At 33.5% G+C, this 13996-nt stretch overlaps 1 protein-coding gene across 6 annotated transcripts in view; it reads left to right on the top strand.

Moving 5' to 3' along the window:
- Positions 1-13996, top strand: part of LOC6641790 (slowpoke-binding protein) — a 44839-nt gene that overhangs the window by 19324 nt on the left and 11519 nt on the right. For 2 of the 6 annotated variants that reach the window (XM_023175468.2, XM_023175472.2), the window contains exons 2-7: positions 6316-6806; positions 7879-7998; positions 8410-8577; positions 12861-13068; positions 13123-13359; positions 13413-13594. In XM_023175468.2, the coding sequence (XP_023031236.1) occupies positions 6316-6806; positions 7879-7998; positions 8410-8577; positions 12861-13068; positions 13123-13359; positions 13413-13594 (1406 nt within the window). Of the gene's footprint in view, positions 1-5403; positions 5423-6315; positions 6807-7878; positions 7999-8409; positions 8578-12860; positions 13069-13122; positions 13360-13412; positions 13595-13996 lie in introns of those variants that run through there. The other 4 variants (XM_047010969.1, XM_047010971.1, XM_023175470.2 and 1 more) reach the window with 3 other exon arrangements.

Genomic DNA, 13996 nt, shown 5'->3' with positions numbered 1-13996 from the left:
TATGGAGTCGGGCGATCAAATAGCAAACATAAAGTGAAAATATTTGCATACAAGCAAATGTCCTGGGAATGAGCAAATGGAGTGAGGGAACGAAGGTGTGGTGCGGTGTGGAGTGGTGTGGTGCATAGTGGTTTGGTTGTGCGGTGGTGTTGTCGGTTGATGACTGATGGAAACTACCACCAGCTCTGGTAAACAGTCGTTGAGCGGGTCATGATTAATGTGTCACGAAGTGGACAACATGATTATTATTATTTGCTACAAACAAAAAGTTATTTCTCTAATGGCAGACATGACACAGTGGCGCAAATATAGATGCAAGAAGCTGATAAGAAAAGCTTCTAAGAAAGTAGTACTTAAAGATGCACGCAAAGAAAATAATTACTTTTGGTGCTTAAGTATGACTTACCTTAGACAAATTCTTTCGAAAAAAACGGAATTTTTAAAAGTTCTTTAATGTCTGTTTTAGCAAATTAGTTGTATTTAAATACTTTTTTATAATTTTTAAGGTGACATAAAATATATTTATTAAAGAGATTTGCAGTCAAAAAAAGGTCTGAGAGCAGGTTTCTCTATAACTATTTTAAGAACTACCAAATTCTATTATCAGTAGACTTTCATAGAGATTTTTAGAATTGCAATGACTATACATCTTATTATCTTATCTCATCTTATCTTTAATTCTAAAAGTAGTTGGGTATTACATTTAAATAAATCAATAAGTAGAAAGACTCTTTTTCAAATAGTTTAACAAAAGGTCTATTCAATTTGACAATTATCTTGCATCACTTTCTTGCAAGTAGTTTTTTGACTTCAAGAAGGTGTAACTAGAGGTAAATACCTATAGACTATAATAATTTGTGGACCACAGTTCACCACAGTGGATCAAAATGTAGCTCTGCTATAATTCTTTTTATTTTGTCAGTTCATTTACCAAACCACTTTGATCTGAACGTGTCCAAGTCTATATGAATCAATTCATTTTGACTAATTGCTCCCTTATAACTTGTCATGGCATTGAATATTTCTAAAGAATGGGACTTGGTCTATTTGGGTAGTAGTTACATTTTTCAAAACTACTCAACCACAGTAAATTGACCATACATTGTTATCCCATTGTCAAGTCAAACAAACTGACATGCCAAGTTCAAATCGTGCGGTTCTCTTTGGGGTTTAAGGTGCCCGCAAAACAAAAAGAGAGAAAGAGAGAAGCAAGAAACGACTTCAAGATACCCCTTGTTTATTTCAATGGAATTATGTACAAGTTGCAAACCCTTCTGACGACCGCAAAGTACCCACCTTTTTACATTATGGGTATAGGTCATTAAAAATGGAATGAATATGAGACAAGAACAAGAGCATCACAAACGAAGAGCACAAAACTGAGGTCACATTCTAAGCAAATTGTCGTAAAAATTAAAAATCAATTTTTATAATCCAGTTAGAGGGGTAAACGCTGCAATACGGGGAGTAAGAGCAAAAAATGAATGAAAGAGAAAGAAAGAGAAGAAGCTCCAAGTAGTAGCCGACATCGTCGACGATGGCGACGACGAACCAAAGCCAACCGCAAACAGAAAAATGCGATATGAACTCACGCAAACATTGAAAGTCAAACCACAATCACCCATTCACCGCCCAAACCACCCACTCACAAATACTAGTTAGAGTCACCTCGTTGTGTTGTATGCCGACAGTGTCCGACTGGAATGAAGAAATTTCATACATATTTTCAGTTTTTTTTCATTTTTTTTTCTTCTTTTTGCCTAAACCGAAACGATGTTCGAATTTTACCTTCATTAACGGACGACCCGACAAACGCGTTGGCCGCGTTTTTATTTTCGCATAGCTCCAATAGAGAACGAGAAACGAAAATACTTAAATTCCACTATACGGAAAGTTTTCTTTAGTCACTTACCCCCAAACAGTGTTAATCCATTCCATGGAAGAAAAAAACGACGAAAACTTTGTTGTTAACAAACTATTTAAAAATTTATTTCAATTGTGTCGCGTGAACGAATTCTCTCTTTGGCATTTTCGGCCAGGACTGTAAATAATAAAATAGTCAAGGAAATGATAATGAAGCTGAAACATTTGAGCCAACAAGCAGAAGGTTATTTTCTTGCGAAAGCATCAAGGATGACGTGGAAATAGAAGTGGGAGTAGCAGCTAACAAATTAATCACAACATCATAATCTTTTGTTTGCATCATCATCTTCATCATCATGTTTAATGGGCAATTACATTTTTGGCAATTTTTTGTCTCATTTATAGGTTTTACTTTTGACATTTTCTTTGAGAAATTTTCCAAGATTAAGTATGATTAGATGATGAAATATTTGTGCAAGTAGAATATAAAATGGTACTAAAATAATAAGAAATATAAGAGGAGAATTTTTCTTAATTACCAATGTGACATGATCTAATATTGTGCAATATTGCAGAAGTGTCTTAAAATTTGATTAACAAGAAATATTGAGATGGATACCATTTGAAACAGATAAAAAAAAACGGAATTATTTACACTTTGCTTAGTGATTATTTGATTAATTAAAACGATAGTTTTAAAAACTTTCAACTAACAAAAGTAAAATTTTAAATCAATGTATCAATATTTCGTTGCTTGCTTAAACCTTTTTATAAGTCTTATTTCTAGAATTTCTATTTCATAGTATCAAATAGCTTCTGATAAATTCCTATAGCTATATGAAGTTAGGTAAAACATGGTACAATGTGAATTTCAAACTCGTCGGTCCGAAAATTTCTTTGGATTATTAATTTACCCCAAAAGATTGAAATTATTTCAGAGAATAATATTAAGAAATATTTGTATTATTTTTCTAAGTACTTTCACATCTTGAGCTTTAATTACATATGAATTTAAAATCTTTAAAAGAACTTTGTTATAGTACTATATTTAAGAACGAACTTGGCTTCATTTTGAGAATTCAAAATCAAAAAGATAATTTAAATTAAATATAACAACATTGCATATAAAAATTTAAGACTTTGCATTAAAAAAATTTAAAACATAAATAAATTGTAACACAATAATCAGTAAGTTTTTCTATTTTTAATAGAATACTACTGTGAGTCATAGATGTTATTAATATTATTTTTGTTTTTTGCCACGAAGCTCATAGTTAAACTTGATGAATAAATCTAACTAATACCACAGTCAAACAATATAGAAAAGGCAAGAATAAGACTACTTCGACTACAAAAAAACATTATTCACCATAATCATACCTTTCATTTTTACGTAGATTAATCATACTGAATTTTATATGTGCTATTTGTATCTATTCATATATCATCATAGTCAATGCCTCCTTTTTGACAATTTAATTTGCAATAAAACAACCGAAAACGGAAAAAGTGACAGACAGGATAATAATGCAATAATAATGGCAATCACTTGAAGAATAAACTAACTTGATATCGTGATTTTAGCTTGACTAACGGACTGACTAACTGACTGACATGACAGACTTTTTTCGTTGTAGAAGAAATTGATTTGAATTTATTTTCTTTTGCCATATGACACCAAGCTAGCGGGAAAAGCACGGCAAGTGCGCTTCTTCCTTTCAGCTAGAAAAACTAACGAAAGAAAACGTAAAGAAGAAAAGTCAAGAAAATCAATAGGCCTTAAAAGTAAAAGGCAAAACGAGCATTTGCCGTGGCTGATTAGATAAATGACTTGAGGAGCGTCAGCCAAAGGTTGAGGGGGGAGTGCAGTGTAGGGTCTGCCAGTGAGTGTATCAAGCCATATGCAAGGGTGGGGGGAATGGTCGGCAAGAAAATACAATTTAAAATTAGAATTAGACAATTAGACAAATAGGCTAGAGCAATGGACATGGAAACGCATGAAGAGGGGCCCTGAGGCACGTGATAGGCACATGGCGAACCTTTGGGTGGGGTAAAGGGGCGGGGGAAGGGAGAACGCATTGTATATAGAGCTCAATGTCACGCATTCAAACGTACACACATACACATTCATATGTATACATAATACACAATACATGAGGAGGCACTTGACGTCTATTCTGGAGTGAAGGGATACGGGGCGTATGATTTATTTAAGCGTCTATTAAAGTACTTTCCATTATTTCGTTGTTGCTGTTCGCTGTTTGCTGCGGTTTTCCGTGTGAAGGACATTTGTTGAACTGTTGTTTAGAAAATTAACTTAAAAGAAAGTTTTTCGTGCTTTTTAATTAACACCAACGAATGAAAAGCACCAAATGGAAAAAAGCCATTAGACAAACTGAAAACACCCCCCATCTCAAATGGAAATTATATGAGCAAAAAAAATTCCAACTTTTGGGAAATGAAAATTTCATTAAAAACTTTATAAATTCCTTTATATTCTTATTGAATTAAACTCATTTAAAGTAGAACCAATAAATTACAGGTAGAATTTTATTACTGAATAAAAGTCAAGTTGAGGTTGTATGTAAATATATTTATCGATAAGTGCAAGAAGCCTTTGGAGATCTTTCATAAATTCCCAAATACTTAATATAAATAAAACGATAAGTTGCAACAACATAAAAAACATACTTATACATTATAAGATAATGTATAATAATTTGAGACAAGGATAAAATTTAAAGGCTCATTGAAATGTATAAATCATGAAGAATTATTCGATAAGGTTGTCTGCTAATTTTAGGGGCAAAATTAAAAATATTAACAATTCAAAATCACCTTCTTTTAATATAGAGTTGAATAATGATTTATAATTATTATTATAGAATGTTATATTCCCTTTAGAAGATCTGTCAGAGTAACGAGTAATGAGTATATTTATTATAAATCGAAGAAGAAGTGTTTTATTATTGGAATTTTGTCAAAAATGAGAGCTCATTTGCTTCATTTGTTTGATTTATTTCTTATCATTCGAGTGAAGCATTGAACGCAAAAATGACTTCGACTTCTATGACTGCATTTGTCTTTATTTCAATTTTAGGCTTTATTTAATTGAGTTCGTCTACCACGTCATTTAAGTCATTTCGTCATTTCATTGGTCTTTAATTTATATTCACATGAATCTTAATCTTAGTTGTGAATCGGGATAAGGCTTAAAGGATTAAGTCATCTCTTTTTTAAATTTATAACATTTTTTGAGCTTAATTGCAACATTTAATTGCATTTTGGGAAGAAAAACAAATAGTTGTTTGTGTTATTATTTGCTTTGAATTTTATAACCAATAAGATATAAATTCTAATTTTGATATTGGGCAGATTAATATACACATTAATATACCCATATTTATCAACTGATTTAAATACATACCAACAAGATTTCGTAACAATTAAAATAATTAAAACCTACCTATATATATATATATAATCATCGACCATTCAGATTTAGGTATCTTGCATTGTTGTCGGACTATTGCAAACTTTGCTTAAACTGTTGCAATCGGTAGGTAAATTTGCTTTTTTACCTCGAACAAAGCAAATTAGCCAGCAAAATAAAAACTAAAATCCAAAAAAACATTCAATTTGAGCGCAAATAAATCACCAAAGCAAAAAAAAAAAACCTAAAGCAAAACTCTAAACCGTTTTATGATTTACTTTAAAGCAAAGGCAAACAAAATTTTTAAAATTGGCACACAATAATATTCGACTATATTTTTAATTCGTTTTTCTTTCTGTTGTTATTTTCACTTATTTATAGCAAATTGTTGAAAAATATGAAACATTTTAATTCGCTTTTTTATATATCTATATTTGAAATAAAATTGGCTGCAAAAATTAGTTTAGTTTAAATGATCAAAATCTAGTATGACCGAAGCATGTTTTATTTGATTTATGTTCAACAAAAATTACCACAAAACAAATTAAAAAGAAATGCGAAAATTTTAAATGCTTTTGTGATTGTCATTTACAGCAAAGAATATTATGAATTTATTTGTCTACAAAGAAAAAACACAAAACACATAGATTTCACATACTCACTTAACCTTTTGTGATCAATTGTTAAGCAAAATGGAGCAACCTGACCAAAAAAAAAGGACACCAAAAGCAAAAACAGAAAATGCCTTCAACAACAAAACAAAAAAAAAACTTTTGGTTTTGCGCTTTTCACTTGTACTTTTCCAATTTTCATTTCTATGCGTTGCTGTGTTATGTTTACCTACAATTTTATATACAAAAACAGAAAAAAACAATTTTGATTAAAACTATTATTGCATATTTCTTTCCATTTCTCAACTTTTGTTCGACAAACAAAACAAAAACTAAAACCAAACCAAATCAAATCGATCAACAAACAAACAAAAACAAAACACACCAACAATTGCAATATCCTCACAGGACACTTGCAGTGAAGTCAACGACGCGACAGCGGCGACTCAGGAGCCGGAGCCGGAGCTTATCATCAACTGTCATAGGCGTCAGTATCAACAGCAAACCGCAAAAGTCATCACCCGATCAAAATCATCGTCGTCGCCGACGACGAATGCTGCAGTGCATCAATTGAAACAACAGCAATCCTTGCCGACACCATTGTCACACCAACAGCACCAGCAACAACAACAACAACAGCAGCAGCAGCACCCAAACGACCATCAGCACCACAATCATCCGCACGCCTCGAAATCGGTATCAATTTTGGTCTACAAAACATTGAATACAGTCTTCAAGAGTAGCCGAAAAATCATTGTTCGTGTCTGTGAGGTAGCCAGCTCAAAGAAATCATTCACCATGTTCAAGTTCAACAAGGCCGCCCAACAGCAACGGATCGACAATCGAGCCAGTGCGGTAACCGGGCATGATCAATTTGTCCGACCACCTGTGCCGGAAAAGTGAGTTTAGAAGAAAATTCAAGATCAAATAATTCGGAAAAAGTGCAGCAGAAGTGTTGACAAAGAATTCTTACAGTTTTAAAAGCCTTTCAATTATTTCAACTTCAAATGATTTGCGATCAACAGCAGTCCATTTTGTAGAATTCAATTAAAAGCAAGACTTAAGTTCAGCCATGACTGCATTTTCAATACAAAGCAGTATACCATAACAATAAATATATAAATTATGGTCAGAATTGATGTTTAATTTTCATAAAATAATTGCTTAAAAACAAACGTTTTAGTGTGGAAACTTTCTTTCTTAGCGGTAACGCCAGAAATCTTTTGAAGGCTCATATGAAGGAATCACAAATGATTCTGAAATGTGGAAATCTGCAAAATAAAGTTATATTGATTTAGAACCATTACAAAAAATGTTGTGTTTAAAAAAGATAGACCAAATCGCAGATTTAAGCAATTTAGTAATTTAAAGTGAAAACTTAGCTCTATTTTTTCGCTAAACAAAATTCCATATTTTTGCTTATTCTAATCCCGATGGCCGATTGAGGTATTTTTCTTCTCTAAGACTGGAAGCACCCTTTTAGCATTAATGTATAAGCCAATGTGCATAGTTATATGTTTGTTTCATGTTATTATATAGTAAATTGTCGATCCGTAACATCAGATTTGAAATGTGCATGCAAAAGTATTTCTCTAACATCTTAATAGACAAGATTTTGTCTGATTAGTTTCTATGGATCTATTCAAAGGCATTTTAAATTTGCTTCTGCTGATATGTGCGTCAAGTTCAAGTCGATGAACACATACAAAGTTCTATAACAGATTATTGAGAAATCTTAAGATATTTTTCATTTTAAAACAGTTTTAGTCTTGAACCTTAGTCTTCTTAAGCAAACTTTTCATGAAATAACTCCTCAAATAATTTTAGTCCAATTTCAACAACTACAACTTTGCAACACTTTTTGCTAGCAAACCAAAATTTGAATTGCACTTAATCAAAAACAATATTTAAACGTGTGTGTATAAACTCAAATCTATTTGTGTTATCGATAAATGTCATGCCGCACGATAGGAAGGTGAAACACATTATGAAGAAGCTGCACAAGGCAAATGGACTGAAACGTTCCAATTCGGCAATTGAATTTGATGTCTCAGCACTGACAGCTGCCAATCGCCGTCAGATTTACAGTAGGTGAGTACTCATCTTCGACTTTCACCGATTCATATAGTACTGATGAATGTGTGAGTTCAGATGTGTCTATGTGTATGTGTGTGTGTGTGTGCATTGCACGAAAAAAAGATAACAACAATAAAAGACTTGTTTTTGATCAGGACACACACACACACACAGAGATGCCCACAACCTGTATACGAGTGTGTATCCAGATTTGCACTAGCAGAGAGATACCGCAAAACTTGATCTTATACTTTTAATTGATTTTCTTTTAAGAGAACTTCGTAAAGAAAACAAAAGAAAAAATTAAAAAATACACCAATTTATTATATGTTCATTTATGTTTGTCCTTTTTTTTCCTTTCTCCATTTATTTTCGGCAACTATTTTTCCCACCATACCACTCGTCCCCCCTATATTCTATTTACAGCAATCGCTCGGCCAGTTCGGAGCAAGATAACTCAGATCTATCCGAGCACTCGGAGAAATCGCCGCTGGTTAGTGCGAGGTTAGACAATCTTGCTAGGCTCTTTTTTAGCAAATCGATGCCAGCGGAAACCGGAAGTAGAGATACCATAGATTCAGTACTAACAACCAGGTTGCATATGAATATATATTTTATACATCTTACCAAACTTACAAATATATATACATATCTACATATATCTATATATATTCGTACATTCAATATTTTCTTATCTCTAATACTTGAAATTCAATCACTGCATCATAAATTCGATTCTAATCCACAACATTCAATTCAATTGGCATATTTCGAATACATTTACTTACTAAATCTAACTCAAGTGTTATTTTTATCTTAGTTTTCTTGTATTTTCTTCTTCTGTTTTTTTCCCCTCTGTTTGTTGTTGTTTTTTTTTCAATTCTCTTTTGGTTTTTGTTTTTACGTTTTACTTTTTCTATAGCTTGCTTTTGCTTTTTTCTCTAGTTTGCCCGAAAAGCACTTTGCATGCTAAATAAATACATAGAAAATGCTTTCAATGTTTGCCAAGTAGAAAATTTATCGCAGCACTGAAAAACCAACAAAAAACAAAAGAAAAACACTTAATAATTTTTGTTTAAATTCTGTGAATGCCTTAGCATATCAAAAACAAAACAAAACAAAAAAAACGCACACAAAACAGAAAATTAATTAACAAAATTGCCTAAAAATAAAAGCGAAACCAACTAAATTGGAAATCTTCTTGACCAGAAGAAAAATTAAATTATCTACAAAAATGCTTTGGTTGGATTTTCAAATCAAATAAAAAAACAAAAATAAAATTAAAATTACTTGAGCTATCAGACAATTATTCTAAAATTGGATTTAGCAATCAAATTGATTTTCAAAATTATAAAAAATGAATTCGAACTATAAAAGTTAATTTGTCTTTGCAGTCCCTTGATAGTTTTAAACAATCATTAGTTGTTAGATTTAGTTAACTATTACAAAAATTATGTCTATAAATGCTGAATTTTTGAAGAAAGGGCATTTAGAATGGAACTGTCAATTAATATCATTAGGGCACATCACAGTTTACTTTTCTTTGTAAGAAATAATATTTAAAAACTCAATCTGCTCATTTTTGGTTTTCCCCAAAAATGACCTGCTTATTCAAGCTGAAACCTAGAAAAGCTTTTTGTCCATTTTCTATAAAAGCCAACATTTCAGCAACATTAAGTTTATGCCAACTAGATTAGCATCAAAATACATATATATATTTCAAAACGCGCTGTATACATTGATAAAACTTTCTACTAAGTAGTGGATGTAATCATTTAGAAACTTAAACGAAACCTTTTAGAAACTATTTCAATTATTTCTGGAAACAAAAGTATTGTTTCTACTAGGATAATGTTCATACATATATGTAACTTAAGCATTGCTATGAGCTATAGTACAAAATATGTCTGTCCTTTTTACCGACTCCAATGTCACTTATGGTAGATGCCAGAACTGTGGCTTATGCAAACCTAGTATAAAGCAAAAAAGAAAGCATTCACATAAAATGCAGTAAAATGAAAGTTCACCATGTTGACAGTTAATAAAAAAGACCGATCTAATCTGATCTGATATTTACTCATTTAGAGTTCAACTTTTAAAACTTTTTTGAAATGATAGCATTCATTACTTACTTGTTAGAATCAGAATATTTTTTTTTAAGTCTAATTTCCCTTTTGGCAAAGCAAAATCAGTTCAAGGTAAAAATGCCCTAAAATTAGAAAGCCAGGCACAAAATAAAAAAAAAAAAAAGAGAAAATTGCAAATTAAATTATCAACTTGGAAAATGTTCCATACGCGGCAGGCGTTGTGGGCCGCTAACATTGATGAATGTCAGTCTCTCATGAGCAGGTCATGTGTTTGTATATGTGTTCATGTGAGTGTGTGTGTGTCTGTGTGGCTCTATTCACCTGCCCGGCTTCTCCCTTCAACGTGCTGAGCCGTGTGATGAATGTGCAAGCGAGCGTAAGCATCTGTTCGTGTGTATAAGTGTCTCTCAATGTATAGGTGTGTATGTGTGTGTGTCTGTCTGTGTATGAGTTCTAACGAGCAGGCATATATATGGGACTCTCTGTGTATGTGTGTGTGTATTTGAGGGTATTTGGGTACGTATGGGAAATGCCGCGCTGCAAAGTATGCAATAAAAAATTTCACACTCGAGCACGTTAATTACGCGAAGCGAAAGGCAACAACTCGTGCACCGCCTCTTCTCAATCAAAAATACAATTTTTTTTTTTGCCAAGTTGCCAAAGAACCACTTAACCCCCAAACCCTCTATTTTTTCCAATTTTCCACAAATATATTTTTATTTTAGTTGCCCAGATTTGGGATCAAAATCAAATTTTCATTCCTAATAAATAATTTTTGTTCCATCTATAAATGTCAGTTTTTTGCCTCTTACTCTATGAAGAGGAGAAAAAAAAACACACACACAAACACAATCTATTACATTTTTAATCAAACATTTGTCTGAAGGACATTTCACCCCGTTTTCAATTCCCTGGAGAGAGGAAAATAGAGAACACTCTCATGCACATACATACATACATACATTTACGCACACACAACAAGTGTGTCGAGTGTTGTGCAAATATTTGGAGAGCAATATTGAAAAAGAAACTTCTCCAACCATCTTTCTAACCCTGGCTTCCGCTTACCATTCTTCCATATCTAGCTATCTTCTGTTGCCTGCAACCCAGAAAAAATTAGCTTAAATCAACAAACAAACACACAACGAACGCACAATTTTTGCAACCAAGTCAAGGTCTATCATAAATGCAAAATGTTGCAACCAGCAATGGGGAAGGGCGAAATGAAGGCATATGTGGCAGAACCAAAAAAAAAACAAGCAACAGAAAAACAACAAACATATATATTAAAAAATTATTATATTCCACATACGCAACGTTGGCCAAAAGCGCAAGCCAAGCGTTTAAAGACATGTGAAAGTGAAATTGAAACTGAAAATTTGTTTCTGCATTTTGTTCATGACGTAAAATGGAAAGACTGTTGGTTAACTTTTATGCCTCTCAGACGCACACACACACACCACAAAGCAACAACAACAACAACAACCACACACACACACAGATTTTCACTTTACCCCTCTTTCTTGCATTCTTTCTCTGCCTTATTAAATTTTCAAACACATGCTAAACTTAACCCAAGGATGTGCTTAACCTTCGCTCTGTTTTGATTGAGTGGCCCTAAATGTTTGTTTATGAGCCTGTCTCTTTCTCTCTCTCTCTCTCTCTTTCTTTATATCTGTATGTGTGTGGTGTGTGTGTCCCCTTTCTATGTTTGTTACACTTTCCACTCTCTTTTGCTTTTTCTTCTACTCTCCGTTTTTCTCCACACTTACTTTCCTCTACACAATTAAGCAGATTTTCCTCTTTTTTTTATACATATATAGTTCTTTTGGCACTTTTTTTTTTTGTATTTGTTGTTGTTTGTCTTAAATGAAAATGAAAATAAATGGCAAAACAATTTCGTAACGAAACGAAACGAAATGAAAAGAAATGTATGTATGATAAACTCTTGCTTCCGTTTCCGCTGCGCCATTGTGCAGGCAAGTTATTTAGTCCCTGTCCCTGTCCCTGTCCCTGCCCCTGCCCCTGACTCATACCTCAAACACACACACACAGACTAGTCCTTTGCCCAGCCCTCTCAATGGTTTTTTGAATTGCAAATTTATTTTTTGGCAATGTTTCATTGTGTGCGTGTGTCGTGTTGTTGTATGTGTTAGCCCCTGCGGCAAAATTTTGAATGGTCTGGAATGAAATTTGTTTCTCTCTCTTAGTCCCTCATTATCTTGGTCTTCCTTGTTTTGTCTGGCTGTCCCGTTTGTCTGCCATTTTTTGTTTGCTCTCATCACAAATGTCTTTGGCTGAGTTTCATTTATTGTTCAATCGTTTTACCGGTTAGTTAGATAAGGTTTCGTATTGCAAATTGCAATGCTTGCTAGAGGCTGATTTTAAATCGTTTATATGCAAATGTTTGAGGTTCTTCTAAAGTGTTTTTGAAGTTATCTGAGAACTTAAATTGCCTGCTGTCATTCACTCTTAGCATTAATTCATAAGTTCGAATACAATTTTCTCATGTTGGTCAACACGAAAATTGAATATTTCATCTTATATTGTGGTCATTCTTGTATATTGACAAAAACCCTTAACCGAGTGATCTCATAAGGATTAACTCATTTGTATAGTAAAATAATTGAATCATTTTTGTAGCTCTTACAAAAAATTCATAATATTTTGTTACATTTTCTGTTGTAATATTCTTGCTCTCTACTAAAAAATCAACCTTTAAAACACATCAATTAAACTAAGACCAAGTGCAAGACTTCAAAATTTATATATATTCAAAACAATTTACAGACCAAATATCAAATATCAATACTCGGCTCTGGACAGCGGCAATGGCATTGTGGAGCGAAGTCCTCGAGAGCGTGCCCAACGGGAACGTGCCTTGAATGCCACACAAGAGTGGATACAGAGCGCCAATGGTCGCTATGAGGTGATTGCCCATCTAGATGAGATTGGATCGAGGCATGGCAAGAACTGGTTTCTGGTCACAGATGCATCGGTAAGTAGACAGTTATTCTATAGTGACTATTTCATGTCATTTGTTTTGTTATAGGTTCGCACAGATCGTCTAATGACATTGCTTTCTCTGCCCCCCGATTGTGTGGCTTTCGAGGACCTGCCGCCCAGTGAAAGTGCCAGAGATATACTAATGGAATTGCTGGGCTCATTGCATCATCCGTATATCTATCCTGTATTGGATTTGGGATTCTTGCGTAATAGTTCAAATAACTTTGCTTGCCTAGTCACACCATTCAATTCACGTGGCAGTCTCAAGGATCTTATCTATAAGGCAAGTTCGAGGCAATTTCCTAGTCAGACCAATGTTAATTTATTTCCCTTTAGGCTCAATGGAATGAACCCTGGGCTAGAAAATATACACGGAAACCAAATGGTTTGCCAGTAAGTCAGGTTCAACGTCTTGGCCGACAGATACTGGAGGCTCTACTCTTTCTGAAAGAGCGTGGATTTCCACTTCATGGTCATTTGCACAGCGGCAATGTCATATTACAGAATGGAGCTGCAAGGTAAGAGATATGCACTTATCATCATACATACATATATATCTACATAAATATGCAAATGTTAAATTAAAAGCAATTCAACAAAATCGTTGCCCATTTTTTGGGGCCATTTTAAATGCATATAAAATGAATTTCATCCACACACTCTCCACCCCATAGCAGACACGCCTCCATTTACACCTCCCACTACCACCTTTACGGTTTACCCAACCGCATGGGTAACACCAAATGGGTTTAACGCCATGAAAAGGGGGCGAAAGAAAAAAACTTCAGGGCTTTTTGTTTGCCATTTAAAAATAAAATGCCAAGAAATTTACTTATATGGCCCATGCAAAAAGAGCTAACGATTGCTCTGATATAACTGCAAGCTATACATACCTACACATATGTATACAGAAATATATA

The sequence above is a fragment of the Drosophila willistoni genome, assembly GCF_018902025.1.
Source record: "Drosophila willistoni isolate 14030-0811.24 chromosome 2R unlocalized genomic scaffold, UCI_dwil_1.1 Seg200, whole genome shotgun sequence".
NCBI lineage: Eukaryota > Metazoa > Arthropoda > Insecta > Diptera > Drosophilidae > Drosophila > Drosophila willistoni.
Note: the sequence above shows the minus strand (reverse complement) of the source record. Positions and strands in the feature narration are given on the sequence as shown.